General features: G+C 35.1%; 3 protein-coding genes and 1 long non-coding RNA gene across 14 annotated transcripts in view; 1 reads left to right on the plus strand and 3 right to left on the minus strand.

The window, feature by feature from the left end:
* The window catches only part of Rim (Rab3 interacting molecule), a 60,268-nt gene extending 53,575 nt beyond the window's left edge, over positions 1-6,693 (minus strand). For 5 of the 9 annotated variants that reach the window (XM_065347714.1, XM_065347716.1, XM_065347713.1 and 2 more), the window contains exons 1-3: positions 6,582-6,692; positions 5,524-6,460; positions 1,854-2,061 (exon numbers count right to left, since the gene is read on the minus strand). In XM_065347714.1, the coding sequence (XP_065203786.1) occupies positions 1,854-2,061; positions 5,524-5,813 (498 nt within the window). In that variant the 5' untranslated portion in view covers positions 5,814-6,460; positions 6,582-6,692. Of the gene's footprint in view, positions 1-1,853; positions 2,062-5,523; positions 6,461-6,581 lie in introns of all 9 variants that reach the window. The other 4 variants (XM_065347721.1, XM_065347720.1, XM_065347718.1 and 1 more) reach the window with 3 other exon arrangements.
* A 900-nt stretch (positions 6,694-7,593) lies between these two features.
* Positions 7,594-8,686, minus strand: LOC135833905 (nuclease SbcCD subunit C-like). Of its 2 annotated transcripts, none has more exons than XM_065347732.1 (2): positions 8,511-8,686; positions 7,594-8,433 (listed from the first exon to the last, which is right to left on the minus strand). In XM_065347732.1, exon 2 carries the CDS (start codon positions 8,409-8,411, stop codon positions 7,833-7,835), a length of 579 nt encoding a protein of 192 aa, XP_065203804.1. In that variant the 5' UTR covers positions 8,412-8,433; positions 8,511-8,686; the 3' UTR covers positions 7,594-7,832. The 2 variants fall into 2 exon arrangements, with proteins under 2 accessions (XP_065203804.1, XP_065203803.1); XM_065347731.1 differs by having other exon boundaries at positions 7,594-8,417; positions 8,511-8,684.
* A 210-nt stretch (positions 8,687-8,896) lies between these two features.
* Bap111 (Brahma associated protein 111kD) lies at positions 8,897-14,514 on the plus strand. 2 transcript variants are annotated; one of them, XM_065347729.1, is made up of 14 exons: positions 8,897-9,090; positions 9,253-9,310; positions 9,672-9,716; positions 10,516-10,556; positions 10,680-10,763; positions 10,855-11,061; positions 11,136-11,226; positions 11,320-11,424; positions 11,987-12,159; positions 12,228-12,329; positions 12,427-12,711; positions 12,783-13,511; positions 13,691-13,826; positions 14,228-14,514. In XM_065347729.1, exons 2-14 carry the CDS (start codon positions 9,256-9,258, stop codon positions 14,320-14,322), a joined length of 2,148 nt encoding a protein of 715 aa, XP_065203801.1. In that variant the 5' UTR covers positions 8,897-9,090; positions 9,253-9,255; the 3' UTR covers positions 14,323-14,514. The 2 variants fall into 2 exon arrangements, with proteins under 2 accessions (XP_065203801.1, XP_065203802.1); XM_065347730.1 differs by lacking the exon at positions 9,672-9,716.
* Positions 14,515-15,174: 660 nt separating this feature from the next.
* LOC135833906 (uncharacterized) lies at positions 15,175-16,395 on the minus strand. The gene is made up of 3 exons (XR_010556583.1): positions 16,151-16,395; positions 15,917-16,052; positions 15,175-15,330 (listed from the first exon to the last, which is right to left on the minus strand). It is a non-coding gene; the product is annotated as an uncharacterized LOC135833906 (long non-coding RNA).
* Positions 16,396-16,734: the final 339 nt, after the last annotated feature.

Here is a 16,734-nt window from a genome sequence, read left to right on the forward strand (position 1 = left end):
ATAAACGAAGTTGTCTTGTGTAAAGAATTATGAATTTATTGTTTTGCTTCAAAATCTTAAAATTTGAATGATGATTTCCAAAAAAAAAAATTACTTTGAAAAAGAAAAACAGACGAGTCCGAGTGGAACGAGTCCAAAATTTTCCAAAAATTCATGTTTCAAGTAAAAAAAATATATATTTATGCAGGGAGGAGTTCGTTTTTCTGATTGAAACTTTGAACATTTCTTGAATTTGAACAGTACGTTTTTTATTTGGAAAAAGAAGAGCAAATATAGCCCGAGCGAAGCCAGGCAAAAGCTCTCAAAAACGTGTAATTCAAGTTCTGAAACAGTCAGGAAATGAGCCCTTTTCAACAAAATTTTTTCAAAATTCCAGAAATGGGAAAAATGAATTGAAAGTTTGAAGTCTGATTGAAAAAAAAACTGAAAAGTGATACAAACAGACAACTGCAGGACTTACAGGACTAAATGGAGGAAAAAATTGGTCGATTTTGAAACTTTATTGTTTGGAATTCAAAACGAAAGATCGAAGGTAGGAGAACTGTTGTTTCTTCTGATTACGATGGGCACTTGCAATGCAGTGTCTGCAGGAATGCACCAAAAAATAAATTTTTTTAGCCACATCAAAGGTAAAATTTGACTTTTTTGGTGACACATCTCACAAGGTAACCTTTTCAACTCACACTTTGCGGTTCGAAGGAAACCAAGCTAGAATAAAAAAGTAAGTATATCCTAAACCTCCTACAACCAAATTTTCAAAAGCTGACATTTATTTTTGAAGAATTTTGAAAAATTTTCAAAATCCAAAAACTTGATTCGACGTTGATTTTCAGAATTTTTCATGTAATGGAAAATTTTTTGAGAAAAGTGAACCAATGCGTTCAATTTCTTCAATTCAACTCCCACATGTAAACATTTCAACAGCTACGAGTTTTGGGGGCTATTCTGAAGCCTCCAGTGAGTTTTCAATCATCTCCAGAAACTCCAATTATCGCTCTGGAAAGACCAGCCATTTGTTATAAATTCTACAGAAAAAGTGAAAAATAAACTTTTCAAAGAAGGTACATAACGAACTGGGTTTTTGGCAAATTATCATCAGATGTGTCTAAAAACGATCAATCGATTCGAAAACAATCGCAATTTGAAATTCTGGAGCCTCCTTCGAGTGTTCAAATTTTTCCAGAACTCTCAAAACGCGCACTCGAGAGGCTGAAAAGATCAAATTGTGATTATTTTCGGAAAGTGATCGTTCAGGCAAACCTGACGATATTTTCTGAAAAAACCAGCTAATTATGCACCTTGTTTAAAAATTTAATTTTTTTCTCAGTTGTTCTGAAATTTAAATATTTTTTTTTGAAAATTCACTTTTGAGCTCAGACTTGTGGAATTTTGCGGTAACCATCTACAACGGTTGAGAGAGGCCAATAAACACTAATCAAAGTGAACGGCACATATAGTTCAATTTTATCCTTTCCACAGCAATTTGAAATTTCTGGAGAAAATTAAAAATCGCTCGAAGATCCAGAATGGACCAAAGTCCAAAACTAGTGACTGACCTGTTGATTTGTGGCAGTTGAATTAAAGAAATTAGTCGCATTGGTTCACTTGGTCATCAAATTTTATTTCGTAAAAAAGTTTGTAAGTATTTGGGTAACAAATGTTTAAAATAGTTCCACAGTCAATAATACTGGGACAAAATGTGTACTATGATGCGTGCATTCAGTGGTCGTGATATTAATCGATTAGACATCGAAATCATTTGAATCGTAATTCGTATCATATTAAATTATAAAAACTACCGCAATAAATTTAAGAAAATAGGTAACACTGGCTGATATTGATATAGTACTCACTTTGTTTGAGCGTAAAGTAACTTTCCCACCGCATCTGGCACAACAACGTATATTGCAGTAATTGCAGATGTGACCTATGCCATCGGCGAATTTCGTCTTCATGCATATGTGACAAGTAGCCTCCATGTCTGAGCCGGCTTTTTTGTGCATTTCGTTTCTTTGTTTTTGAATCGTTTCTTCCAGGATCTTCATTTCTTCGCGTTTTTTCCTATGAAATTAAAGCAAAAATAAAAAACATCATTACTGTTTTGTATTAATTGAAATATTCGAATAAGTAACATACAACGTAAGAGGAAGATAAAAAAGAGGTGAAAATAATCAAAAATTACCACCTAAAATTCTGAGTGAGCTTTCCTAAGTATTATGACATTGCTAAAGCATGCAAAATCATGATGTTTATTATGGGTAGAAAGTCATAGAGGAGATATCGCACCTTTGGGGTAATAAGGTTACATTTCAAAAAAGTGAAAGTTTACAGGAGAGTGATTTTTTTTAAAAGCTTGATTCGTTATTTTCATCAACTTATAATTAAATAAGAGGAATGAATAGCAACTCATTTTAAAGATTGCATATCGTACCTTCATTCAGAATAAGAATACTTTAAAAAATTAAAATTCCAATCGTCATAATGCCATTAGTTTTTTTCTAGAATGCGAATGTTTTTGAGTTTTTCTCAAAAAATTAAAATTTAATTATGACGGGGATTTCATTAAAATTTTTTTGTGTTTTGCTATCAACCAATAAAAAATACTGTTCTTGTGACTATTTGTTTTTCAACACTTTGTATGCATGAAATTTACTAAAAAAAAAGGGAGTTTTTAAAAAAAAAAATAAATCCTTTAAACTCCAAATAACTTGCGAAGTTGTTTGGAATTTTGAGTAACTTATACCATTGGCGTTTTTACAAGATCTAGGTAGTGTACCCAAACCCAACTCATTGTGTAATTTTTTGTTACAGGGGGTCATACCTACAAACCCCAAAAATGCAAAAAAGTCAAAAATCAGGTTTTTTTTGAGATGTAACTTTATACTCCGAAGGTGCGATGTGCTTTCAAAGGGGAAGCATTTTCGAAAAAATCCAGTTTTTTCCCTTTATCCAATTTTGTGGGTAAATTATGTCATTTCACCCCTCCCCGTCCTTTCGCCATCGAAAATAACCGTACATTTGACCATTCTGGAGCCTTCAGCGAGATGTTTGGTTTTTTCAGGGAACATCTCGATGCTTTTAAGTAGGGTACCGAACCACTCAAGATTCAATTAGTGGGTGGAAGTGAAAAGTTGAAGATTACGAGAGATTTTGAAATGAATGTTTTTTGGCGTTGAATTTTCAATTTGATAACCATAGAACAAGGTAAAATTGGCTTCTACAGAAAATTTGAAACTCACTAGAGGCTGCATAATGGCCGGCAAAAGTGGATATTTTTTCAGTTTTTTTTTTTTGGGGGGGGGGGGGGGTAAAATACAACAATTTTTCATTAAATACTTTTTCTTGCTTTTTTCAAATTTCCAAAAATTTGATAAAAATTTAAAATGAACTCGACCAACCCATCATTTTAGAAACCATTTTTCTATCTAAGTAGCTCATTTTGTTCAAATTTGATTGCATTAATTCAGTGATTCCTTTGAATGACGAGTACGGGAGATGTACTTATTTTTCATATTCTTTATATTTTTCAAGATTGAGTTCGTTCGAATCAAAACATAGCGAAACACTATTGAATTGGATATTTACATCAATGTTTTTCGTTTCTCAGAGTTTGTTTCTAGAAACCCTATAAAATCAGAAGTGATTTTGAAGATTTTTGAAACTGACTCAGACACCCCAAATGCATATTTGTAAATTTTCTGAACATCTTACAAGAAAAGAATTTATCATTTACAACCGGATCTTCTACACATACCTATTTACTAAAAAAAAAAAAACACACAAATCAATCAACGACTTTTTATATCAGTTTATAAATTGATTGAGCCTCTCTAGCAACAATTTTTAAGCCAAAATACTTCTAGAAATTACAAGAGTCACTCTGGCCATTTTTTTTATGCAATTTGAAAGTTGCAAAAACGCCAAAAGTGCCCCACCCTGTCTCTTTTCATGAGCAAAATTTCACACTGCGGAGAGTATACCTACTTGGAAAGACAAAACGCCAGTAACGTAATTTTTATTCATTTTTCATTTTGAAGTAGTCAAATGTTGGTATGTACCTACAGAACACTAAAAACTAGTCAGGAATTTTGGTAACTTATCGACTTATCTTCCATATTTCCACAGATAAATGAACACACGTCACAACCTTTTCAATTTTGGACAAAGTGTGATATACTCGTATTTTAGGAAGAAAAAAAGAGTTCCAAAATCAAAGATGAAGTGAACAGCTGTAGTTCGATGTACTTTTTTTATTTTTCTTATTTTTCACTGAAAAAAAAGATTATTTGGGCATACAACGGATAGAATTTAATTGATTTTTTTTTCATTTAGATTTTCTTGTTTTCCACCTTTGCTTTGTATTATCTACTGAAGGAGAAAAGAAGCCGGAGGGAGGGAGGGAGGGATGGGGGGTTGAGAACTCGAAAAATTCATCTATAACCGTTCCTGTAAGTTTTAAACCCGCCATATAAAGGTTGAATGAAACTTGTATACATAGGTAATTGGGCGTGAGTACCCATCTCATCCAAAAAAATTTCCAAAGGTTAGCATTGTGCGAGTAAAAAAATCAATTCTTTATTGTTTTTGAGATCATTTTGAAAAGATTAATTTTCTAAAGGAACAATGTGTACCTATCTATTCATTAATCACTCTGATTAAGTTTTTCATTTTTTTTTTCGAAACCAAAAAATTTTTCCAGAATTCCAACTAGATCTCACTCATTGGGTTTATTAGTTTATTTATTAATCCTTGTAGAGCCTTTAAGCAGTCAGTATATCTAAAATACCCAGATCGATGGATAAAAATCAAGGGTAAGAATGTAAGATATGGACAAGGGAATTTTATTCTGTCTGATTGTCAGTAACCCATGAGGACCGATACCGACGATTCTGTATTTAGAAATCCACTCGACCACTGCTCAGGAAGAACGTTTAAGAGCATTGCGCACGAGATATACTTCATATTTGAAATTCAAATAGGTAAATTTCATTCCCTGAGTCATTTTCGTCAAACTTTTGGAGGCGATAGAGTGGGTAAAAAACCCTTGGTTTAGAACATACTCGTACTTACTTTGAAATTACATTTTTTTTTTAGCGTTGTAAGTATTTAGATAGGTACTTGAGAATTGAAGGATAACATCGAGAATGTTTCGTAACATTCATAGATAAGAAAACGCTTGTAGTATGATCACACACGAATCACACCTTCCGCCCCTTCCCATAACACTGTAGGTCTAGGTACCGTATGTAGGTGACTTGGAATATCGACCACCGGATAATTAGTGCTAAATTTTGGAATTAGATCGACGTTCATGGTACATATGCGATGACAATCAAATACGTTGATTAACATTGACCTATATTGCAACTATGCCAACATTATGAAAAAACGATACAGGTGAAAATGGTGTAGAAAGGTATATACGATGACACGTGTATGTAAAAAGTGGAGGAAAAAAATGAGAAATACAAATACATAATAAGGAGAAAGAGAAGCGAAACTCGTATTTGCGGATGAACTTACTCGACTATAAGCCTCTCTTGTTCTTCTTCTTGCCTCTGCCTCATCAATACGTTTTCGATGACCCTACGTTCTTCCGGAGTGAGATGCGATAAATCGGGCATTTCGGTTTCCATACTGTATCGTCGGATTAGTACGGCAAACGACGAACGTTCGCGTATTAAAAGATTACAACATAAAACGATGACGATAATTCGCTCGAAACACGACACCAAATCATTTTCAAAGCTGTACAGTACCAAATTGAACGGCCAATTTTCAACGATAATGAACATAATAACGCGACGAGTCATCCATTTTGTTAGGAAAAGCGCGACAACACGCGCTACATTTTTTACGCGAATCGCGCGACGTTCTAGTCTCTAAACCGACACCAACAAACGCGCGTTTTTTTTTTTTTCACAAACACTCCAAGATCAAAAGCCAAGCGATGGCTTATTTCGCGAAAATGTCTATACTCACGATTCGGGTCTTCTTTTTTTTCTCTCTTTGCTGCTACAAACTTTCGAAATATGTATAAAATTGTAACGACGACGGAAGTGTACAACCGCGCGCGACGATTTCAATCTTCTTCTTCCCTTTTTACTACTTTTTTTTGCAGCAACGCGTTTTCCGCTCATTCATGCGAATTCGTCCAAACCGTACGATGGTTTCGCGACCAATAAAAAGTCCTGAAAAGCGTTTGACGTCATTCGCTTTCCAACGTATTGATTAGTTAGCGAGAAAAGGACACGTCTATTCCCTCAATGAAAACGCGAGTTTACGCAAGCGTAATGCCTTCATTTAAGAGATCGTGCTCGGAAAAAAAACTTTATATGGGCTTTCAACTGAAACTTTCAGCTTCAAATGTTACCCTTATATCTTCGCTATCTTGGTAGGTTTAGCTTTTCTTCGCCCATTTTACAGGTTAGTATTTCCATCGTCCGTTCATCTAAGACACCTAGATGCAAATTTCAATCGAATTACAATCCGAAGTCATGTGGCCAATCACAAATTGCAAATTCAGTACAACAACAACAACGTTTGAAAATATTTCACGATATTCGTTACGTAGTACGTACCTACTTATGAGCGAAATTTGGCACATCTTCACAGGTTACGAAATTACACGTGTACCACAAAACATCATCTTCACCGAAAAGGACCAACTTTTAAAAAGTCATATCCAGTCCCTGTAAAATGGCATAATTTTTACAAAATAAATTGATGAGTAAAATGAGTCTAGATGCGGATTGTAGATACATTTTTCGTTAGTATACCTAAACATAATAAAATGTAACGAATTCTTCCTCCTTTTTTCTCCCGACCAAAATATCGACAGATTAGAAAGGATAAGCTGCAAGTTCGAAATGGATGGGCGGTGCCCTTAACATTGCGCATTTCGGCGGATTTTCTCGCAGTGCACCACTTATTCGCGAAATCTTGAAAACTGGCGAAACTGATACCGGAAAGGGAATAATAATTTACGATTCAATTCGATGCCATCGCCGTTGGTAATTCTTCAAGTATACCTAGATGCATAAAAAATCCAAATTTGAAAAAAAGTAATAAGTTACAAAAAGAAAAACAAATTATAACTACTTAATTATTTTCCGGTTATATGTATATTTGATTAGCTAAATTTTTTTTAAAGCAGTGACGTATACGTTAGATTTTAGGATTTTAGAGCAACATTATTCATTCATACCACTTGAAAAGCTATTTTGGTAATTTCTAATGCCCTTCTTGGGCTTGGAAATCCAAACCGAAAGCTTTGAAAATTATATTTTTTTCAATTCCCTTCCTATTTTTCTCGAGTTTTAATTTTATTTCGATGACAAACTTGAATTTTCAAATTTACCTACCTTATAAAAAGATACGTAATGAAGGGAATTAATTACAATATTATTTGAGCACGAACTCTCGAAGTTGAAGAACGGTGCCTGACTGTTCCATGGTTAGCATATTTACTTTAATTATGATTCAAAGTACAACCGTTCCAAAAAAAACACCTTGAAAACTCCTTTCCATCCACACTCATAAGAGACAAATCCCAATATCCCAATACGTCAATGCTTTGAAAGAAAAAAAGTCTTGAAAAATTGAAAATATTTTATTGAAATGGAGTAAAAATTAAAAATATTATTACGATTATTAATCATTAGTTAACAAAATTGATAACTCAAAACTCCAACTTAATACCCGCATTGACAACATCGAAATGTGTTTTACAAAATAAAAATGCACTGAAAAATTCTTTATAAAACAAACCAACAAATCCACTAATTACCTATACGAATCGTACACAAATACATTTGCATTATAAGGAAGCTTTAATCTGTAGGAGTCTTTGGCTGAGAATTGATTTCCAACTGAGTAATGAATGAATCCATTTGCACCAGCAACGCAGAAATCTGGATCACGCAGTTCTTATAGCTATTTGAAATTTCAATTAGTTCTGCAGTTTGCTTATCACATTGTTCTTTGTTTTTCAATACATTAGAAATCAAATTATTAATTCTATCGGATAAATTAGGTAGTTGTTCGATGGTTTCATCGTTTAAAATCGAATAAGCAGCTTCCAGACGATCTAGTTGGTTTACGTAGTTGTAGATGTCTTTCTCCGATTCCAGAACCGCTTCTATTTTAGCATCTACGTTATTGAAGGAATCTAGATACGATGGATCTAATAACTGGTGTAATACGTCGACCTTTTTCAATAACGTGTTAATTTTTTCCCTGCCGGAGATACTAGATATCAAAACTGTATCAACTTCGTGCAGGACATTCGTTACAGGTTTCACTTTGGTTATATCGACATCGTTTATGCTACCTTTACCCAGCATCTTCTGTTCTAAGCGAGTGAGTCGCTGTTCGAGCAGATCCAACGATTGGATGTTTTCAACGTCCATGATTTTCTTTAAAAAAAAAGTGCTAATTTAGAAAATTATGAAACGAAAGTATGATAATATTGATAACATTGAATCACTGAAATCATCGAAGAATCTTACTTGTAATGATCGATGAGTTACGGTTATTGGTTTATGTTGTTCCTCTTCGTGTACAGTATCAAATTACTTTGAATGAGAACAAACTTTTGATTTAAAATTATGAAACTTGCAAAGAAATGGAAAACTTTTCAACTTTTCACTTTTCGGAAAATTTTACAAAAATTTTTGAATTTTTATTTTGAAAGTTTATTATTGTTGGCATACCATTGTTAATATTACGACAGCATCAATTGCACTTTTGAAGGCATTGGAAGACTACGATACTTCAATGAGTTGAAAAATAGAAAAAGCAAATTCTACTTTAAGGTGAATACAAAGTCAACAATAAGCAAAGTTATAATCGTGGATCGAATTTGGTAATCTATTTTGTTGTTGTTGTTGTTGATTTTTCAAAGTTTTAAAAAAATGGAGGAGCTGTAATCAATTTTCTCAAGCTTTTTTGTTCATAAATTGATAGAAAAGCGACAGTTTTTAACGAATTAATTAGTGAATATTGAAGTAATTCGTTCTATTGTTACTCAGGTAGTTTGGATTTCCATTTCTAGCTGCGATCACTTTCAGTCATCAAATTTTAATACCGGCAAGTATACCCTAAGATATTCCATATAAACGTATCATCTTCGGTGTTTTGCTGTACTTGACATATTTAACTGCTCCGAAAACGACCAAATCTTGCATTAGTTAATTCTGTTTGACTTGTATTTTGTGATAATCGTCTAACCGAAAAACATTGTTTTTGCAGAAGATGGCTTTACCTCAAAACTATCGGCAGATAACTCCTTCACCAGGACCATCGAATCGTGAGTGAATTCACAAACATCTATGTACATTTTTTTTTGTTGAAATTTTGTGTATTATTTTGAATTGTTATTAACGCTTGCTAAATATTGGCGTAATCATGGAGAATCCGAAACGAATTAGTAAATTTCGTTAGTTTGATTATTGGTTATGTGTAATCGATTGTGTTATAATTCAGTTTAGCTCAAAACATCTAAAAAAATGTCGATTTTTTTTTGCAGTAGTTTATATGCGGCAATTTGAAAAATTTTCGAAGAAAAGCTCTTTGATACTTATAAATTGATGATATTTATGCTTGAGAATGTTACTCGCTTATGCTTGAGTTTTGTTTTATTTTGTGATTTGAATTTTGCAATTTTTTAGAAACGCATTATGCGGGCCCTTCTCCATCGTTCAACATTTTGAAAGGTGAGCTACTTTTTAGTTTGCACTTTTCACGCTGTTGGTTGAAGGGCGTAATTAATTCATACCACTAATGATAGCCTATATTATTGCAAAAGCACTTACAAATTGAAAAGTTTAACTTCGATAGATACAGTATTGTGTATTATTTTACTATAGTGTCGCATCTCAACCATAATACATATTTCGCTTTGACGTTTGTAAGTGTTTTGAATAATAATGCTTGAAATCAGTCTTCTAAAAAATGCATGAGTATTTGGAATTGGTTTTCAAATACATACATCGTCAATGCAGTATGATGTATGTATTCGTGTAATCTTCATTCGATTAATAATCACACTGAAATATCTTTGAATAGGTGTTTTGAATCGAAAAATCGTATTAATAATTTGGAATAAGGTGTTTTTGTTGTGTTATGCATCGGACGACAAGTTATAAATTTTTGTACACTCGAACTTGGTTTCAATCGTGCTTCGTTCGCCGGCTTCATGGGTGCTTAAATCGTTCCTTTATTGCTTCGAGATATTTTACTCGTAATTATTCATGTCAAAAAGCATGTTTTATTTTCCAGCTTTTATTTCACATGATTAGTTGCATTCGTACATGAAAACTAGTTTAATGTCTTACATTACTTATTAATAATTGTGGTGTTTTGGTTAGAAAGTACCTAATTCTCCACGTAAGTATCTGTTCACGGTGCTTTTGTGCTTTTCATTTATGTACTTGAACTAATTTGTTATACTGTCTCAATGTGTTAAGAATATTATTTTCATGTAATTTTTCAACAATTATTCATATTTTTCAGAACGTCTGCGTGCGAGTGGTGGAGCAGGATCAGGATCATCGGTGAGTGAGTTTATATGTACGACGTACGAGTCCGAATCAAGATTCACTTTTGTTACCGATGAAAAATTACACAAAAAATATCTTACTGCTAGACGAATAATTTGAAATGTTTCATTCTTACAGAGAGAATCAGCGAATCAAAATCCATTTGTGATCAATCCTCATGGTAATCCTTCATTCCATCCGCAGAAAATTAATCGAAATGCGGTAAATAACATTTTAATAGCGATGTTCAACCAGATGTGATTATTATTCTTGGAAAATTGTAATAATAATGAAATATGTGTGCTTTTTTTAGAATGACAGCAGGGGTCCAAAACCTCCGAAACCGCCGGAAAAACCACTTATGCCTTACATGCGATACAGTCGTAAAATGTGGGATCAGGTGAAAACCGAAAATCCGGATAAAAAAATTTGGGAAATTGGTCGCGTTATCGGTCAGATGTGGAGAGAATTGCCTGAAGAAGTTAAAACTGAATATTGCGAAGAATACGAAGCTGAAAAGGTAGTTTTTCGTATAGTCTGCTGCTGTTTCTCTCTCTTTTTTTTTTACTATTGAATCGGTGTTTCTTTTTCTAGTTGGAATATGAAAAGAAGATGAAAATTTATGAAAATTCGCCCGCATATTTAGCATATTTAGCGACTAAAACGAAAGGCAAATCGAAAGATTGTACGTATTTGTGATTTCGGTCAACGTTTTTGTACGCATTATATTTTTTGGTTCAAAGTTTAGCATTGAAAATTTACCTAAACTGTTTTTTAGCTCAAGTATCTGATGAAAAAGACGGTCACGATCGTTCATCCTCGAGTGGAAAGCAATCAGCGGTGGATCGTAGAATCGACATTCAGCCAGCCGAGGATGAGGAAGGTGAATATGAAATATTTTGTTGCTTTGAATTTTGTTCTAAAGTAACATTCTGGAAAGATGAAATAATGAATTATTTCTCACAAAGAAACGTCGTGAGCTGCCCGGCTTTGATTTGAAGGGGAACGTAATTTCTGGAAAGAGGATGGTGTGAACCCCCCTCCCCATCTAAATTTGAGCAAATTCTTGAAAATTCAAAATTCTATTTTTTTTTTCAAAAAAATATTTATTAAGGTACGAATCATGAAAATTTGCGATGAAACTAAATTTACATTTTTTATCCAACAAATACTCGAAAAAAAAAAACAAATCGTCAAAAGCAAAAATTGTCAATTTTGACCTTTCAAATATTCTCCAAAAAATCGAAAACTCAATTTGAGCAGCTGAAATTTCGCTTATGGTGGTTTCAGATCATGCTCCTTCCGAAGGTCGCGGCCTCCTTCAAATCGGAGGGGGCATCTCGAGAGGTCTCCTTGCCTGTCTTTACTCTGCTGTACTGTTGGATGTCGTATTTCTTCAACTTTTGTGTAGCGAGTTTACTTATCTCTAAATTTTCTATTTTCAGATATGGACGACGGTTTGAGCGCCAAGCACGTAGCGTATGCAAGATATATGCGTAATCATCGTTTGATTAGTGAAATATTTTCGGATTCCGTGGTACCGGATGTACGATCGGTGGTGACTACGACCCGTATGCAGGTTTTGAAACGTCAAGTCCAAAGCTTGACCATGCATTTGGTATGTGCTCATATTGTGATTAATCCTGAACCTTTGGAAATGTTAGTAATTTAAATGTGTCTGTGTAGAAAAAGTTGGAAGGAGAATTGCTCATGATCGAGGACAAGTTTGAAGTGAAGAAAAGAAAATTCATCGAAAGTAGCGAAACTTTCAACGGCGAATTGAAAAAAGTAATTTCTATACTTCCGTAATTTATGTACTTTTTTCATGTCTTTCAAATATTTGAATTTGATAATTTCCATTTTTTTTTCTTATATACTTAATTAGCACTGCGAGAAACACATCGACGAAGAAATGTTTGAAAAAATGGTCCAACAGCAATTGGAAGTATTACGTCGCGATCGCACTCGAGAACAAAATCCGTTGCCTCCGACTCCTCCATCGTCGGTAACAAGCAATGACGAAAGACTTCCTCCTCAGACTGTGGCCAGTGCTCCTACAGTTCAAACGACTGTCACTACGAACGGCGCAGGCGGCGGAGCTGCTGTGGAATCTGCTCCGGTCGAAACTCCGGTACCTACTCCGCCACCTCCGGCATCGTTGGATGATCGAGTACGACGATAATTTATTTCAAATTCGCCGTTTCTGTATTCGTGATTACATCGATGGTTCGTTTTTTGCAGGCTAATACAAATTCGGCGGCATCAACGCCGGCCCCGACGCCGCCACCTATGGCGCCTGAAAATAAAGACATCAAGCCGGCCGTACCGGAAACCGAACCTCCTTCGATGACTACAGAAACAGTCACCCCGCCAGAAACCACTCCATTACAAACGACACCCAAAATCGAGCCTCCGGCTGCTGTTCCAACTGTGGCCGCACCGCCACCACCTATGACGCATCCGTATCCTCCTCAACCGGCATTCCACCCGCAAGCGCCGTCTCCGGGTCCGATGCCACCCCAAACCGGACATTCTTATTCGCCAACTGGACATAGCGGTCCACCGTACGCTAGTCATCCGCATGGTCCGGTACACGGTCAAATGCCAGCCGTGCAGCCAGCAGTGCCTCCGATGCACCCAACCGGTCAAACTCCTCCTCCGCAGCCGATACACCCGTCAGCCATTCATCCGCATCCGCCTATGGCTGGACCGCCGCCACCGCCCCCTCAATCTCAAGCTGGATATCCGGCACCGTATCAGTATCCAGGCGCGACACAGCCGCTCCCTCCGAGACCTCCGCATCCGTATAATTATCCTCAACCCCCGTATCCTCAATATCCGCCTCATGCGTATTATCAAAATCCCTATCCTCCGTATAACGCTCCTGGTCATATGGCGCCGGCTAGACCTCATGCTCATTATCCGCCTCATATGTCTCCATCTGGAATGGAACATTCTGCCGCTCCTCAGGTATATATTTTACGTTTATTTCTCACGTTTTTACCAAATACTTGGTCTCAAATCAATTCAGCAAATTCAACATTTAAAAAGAGAGTTGATAAATCATTTGCTGCTTCCTTATGCTGCCACTGCTTTGTATATTTATACAATTTACTACACGTGTTTGTTTTTTACTTATGTTTATTTAGCCGGGAATGCCTCCCGAAGAAGGTGCTTATACGCAGGCTCCGAATATGGTTCCCCATCCCCAAGTTATGGATCGACGTAGTCCGTCAGGCAATATACCACCAACGGAAGCTGTGCCGGAACCTAATCCGCAGCAACGTAAGTTCTAGTACTACGCGATAATTCTCAATCGTTTATGAGTGAATTATAATCTAAACCGTTTTTGGCAAAAATTGATCGGAGATTTCTTTTTTTTCAAGACTTCCTATTCTAAGGGTTCATTTCCCTTCCAAAAAATACTGATATTTCTGAATAATTGTTCTACTAATAGTTGTACATTAAAAGCTCACGAATATATTTTAGAGGCTAGAAAAATTTCGATCCGAGTTTTTCTTCTTTTATTTCAAAAATCAGCTCTGCCAAAACCCTTCTGGTTCAGTTTTTTGTGATTTTTTTTTTTAGATTACGATTCAATCAAACTTCGTGATCGCGCAAAACCTCTTTGTTCCTCTTTTACGAGTAAACTAGTGTCCTAATTATTCTTCTGTTTTTATATTTAGCTCCTCCTGAAACACCTTCCGAACCTAATACAGCTCCTGCGAATGGAAGTGAAGTACCTCCTGCGGACAAACCCGATGCAGCCCCTACTGAATAATTTATGTATTGTTGGAAAAAATAGTGTAGGACGTTCGCCTGTCGATAAGCGGCGTATTGTTGTATGTACTTTTTTTTACGTTTAGTTTTATTAGGTATTCAAAATCCATCATATTGCTACTGTAATTCTTTTTTATGTATATTTTGCTGGTGAAAAGCATCATTAAAAGTGCTATTTTGCTATCCAATCGAACGTTTTTGTTACTTTTTTAGTCGCGTTATTTGAAACGTTGCTGGAATTTTCCTCATCCACCATCCAAAGTTGTTATCTCGGGTGAAAAAATAATTCCCTATTTTTTATTTTTCTCCTAAGATCCGTAAAAAGAATGGTGCCGGTGGCCTCCCCAAGTTGAAAAACAATCAAAAAAATGAAAAAAAATGTAATTTATGAAAGTTCTTCGTTTCTGCGCCAGAATTTTTCTAAATAATCTCCTTTTCAAGAAAAAAATAGCATGGAAAAATGTATCACCAGCCTGAATATGAGATGCTAAATTGCTAAAGTACATTTTGGGCTCAAAAAAGCAAAAAAAAAAAATCAAAATTCGTTGAATCGATCTGAATTAATCGTTGGTATAGTATACATATGTATTATTCATCTTATTTTCGACCACCTAAATCAATTTGAAATGGTTTTGAACCGTTATTTTCATTTGTATAAATTGGTTTTAGTCAAAAAATCGAAGACAATTTTTCAACGAATAGGTATCATTGTTAAAGATTGAATAGGCATGCATACCTACATGAAATCAAAATACAAATTAGAATAACACCGTAACATCGTGTATGTTAAGCAAAATTCTATTTTTCAGATTTATAACAGATTTTCAAAAAGTTTGAATTTTAGGTAGTTAGGTTAGGTAGGTAGGTACTAGGTAGTAGGTACATCAAATAAGAATCTTGTAATGTATGCTGAATTTTAATTGATTCATCATTGATCACGGAGGAATCACGACGGGACGTTGTGATTCCCCATGGATTTTATACCCCATCTCTAAGTACGCGTATACATCTGAAAAAAAATCATTGGTGACATTCAGTATAGGCTTACTGATGAGTTTCTTCAACCAAAGCTAAAACTAAATGAGAAATCATTTCCTTTTCGTAAAAAGTATAGTGTACAGTCCAACTGCAAAAAGTGCTCTAGAAATCGAATCTGGCTCGCATTTTTGCGACTCAAAAAATTAAGTTTACTTTTGCTATGTAGATAGGTATGGGTCTATAATATCAGAAAAGACGCACCCATTTTAGATTTTTACAGTTGCACAATGTGAAGGTGGAGCTTTAAAACTCTCTTTATTTTCAAAGTGGCTCTAATGCAAATAAATGTTTACGGGTTACTTCTATAGACACTTTCATCACTTCGAATACTTATGTTTGGGTACTTCAGCTAGAATTTTGTAGAAACTGCTCGAGAAAATTTTCGATAGAAATTTTTGATTTCTTCTTGAGAATTTAACTAGTTGAATGAGTCGCGAGTCATTTTTTCAAAACTTCCAAAAATCACGCGAGCCAACTGGACACTTTTTGGTGATTGGAATGTAGACTAAAAAGGTAGAAAATAAAATAGATAATGATATGTAATTCGGTTGCCTTACGAGGCACCAGCCCAAGCCTCATCAAGTCATCCTGATTCCCCTTTGAATAACAATCGTAAAATCCAATGTTTTCAACTGTGGCATTTCTTATTTCAATTATTTTCCTGTAAGGGGTCTCCACCTTTACACTATAATTCTGAATTCACAAAAATAATAAGCATTAGATACGTTTGCGTGCTCTTATACGTTTGATTAAAGTGAGGTACCTATATGTAAAAGTAACTGGGAGCTTACTGTGGATATGCTCCGAACTCTCCATACGACTTCATCTTCTCCAGTACAGCTCAGAGTGATGTTTTCTCTTAAGTGAAATACCACAGAAGATTCATTTTTGTATGAAACATGCACACCTATAAAAATCATATTTTAGGTTATGAAGATGTAAGGGATGTCATGCATTCATCATCAATTCATCATCATCCTTGGCGATGATGAAAAATGACAATTTTTTCTTAAAATTGAAACAATTATTTTTTTCAGGCATTAAATGATCTATGAAACATAAGAGCGTATAGTAGGCCTACTCTCGCGTTTTGCCCCACCACGTACCCTTGCCCCCGCCCACTCTAAATACATATGCACAGGGAATTCGAAAAATAAGATTTGAAAAAATCTCAAGCAAATACCCATTGAGAAATTTCAACACATTAATATGCATTAACGTTTTGATCTACCTACCAAGGGAATGCGTGAGAAATGCAATCAATATTATTAGTACAGCGATGGAATATCTCGCCATTTTCTTGTGGTCGATTGTACCTACAGGTGACACAATAAGGCAACTCTGAAAGAAATAAAATGCAAAAAAACCATTATGT

The sequence above is a fragment of the Planococcus citri genome, chromosome 2, assembly GCF_950023065.1.
Source record: "Planococcus citri chromosome 2, ihPlaCitr1.1, whole genome shotgun sequence".
NCBI lineage: Eukaryota > Metazoa > Arthropoda > Insecta > Hemiptera > Pseudococcidae > Planococcus > Planococcus citri.

What these genes read in the sequence shown, in the direction of transcription:
- Bap111 (XM_065347729.1), top strand. Translation starts at nt 9,256, where the DNA reads ATGGCTTTACCTCAAAACTATCGGCAGATAACTCCTTCACCAGGACCA. An exon ending in ATCGTTCAACATTTTGAAAG is followed by an intron (nt 9,717 to 10,515) that starts GTGAGCTACTTT and finishes CATATTTTTCAG; the next exon opens with AACGTCTGCGTGCGAGTGGT. An exon ending in GAAAGGCAAATCGAAAGATT is followed by an intron (nt 11,227 to 11,319) that starts GTACGTATTTGT and finishes ACTGTTTTTTAG; the next exon opens with CTCAAGTATCTGATGAAAAA.
- LOC135833905 (XM_065347732.1), bottom strand. Translation starts at nt 8,411, where the DNA reads ATGGACGTTGAAAACATCCAATCGTTGGATCTGCTCGAACAGCGACTC.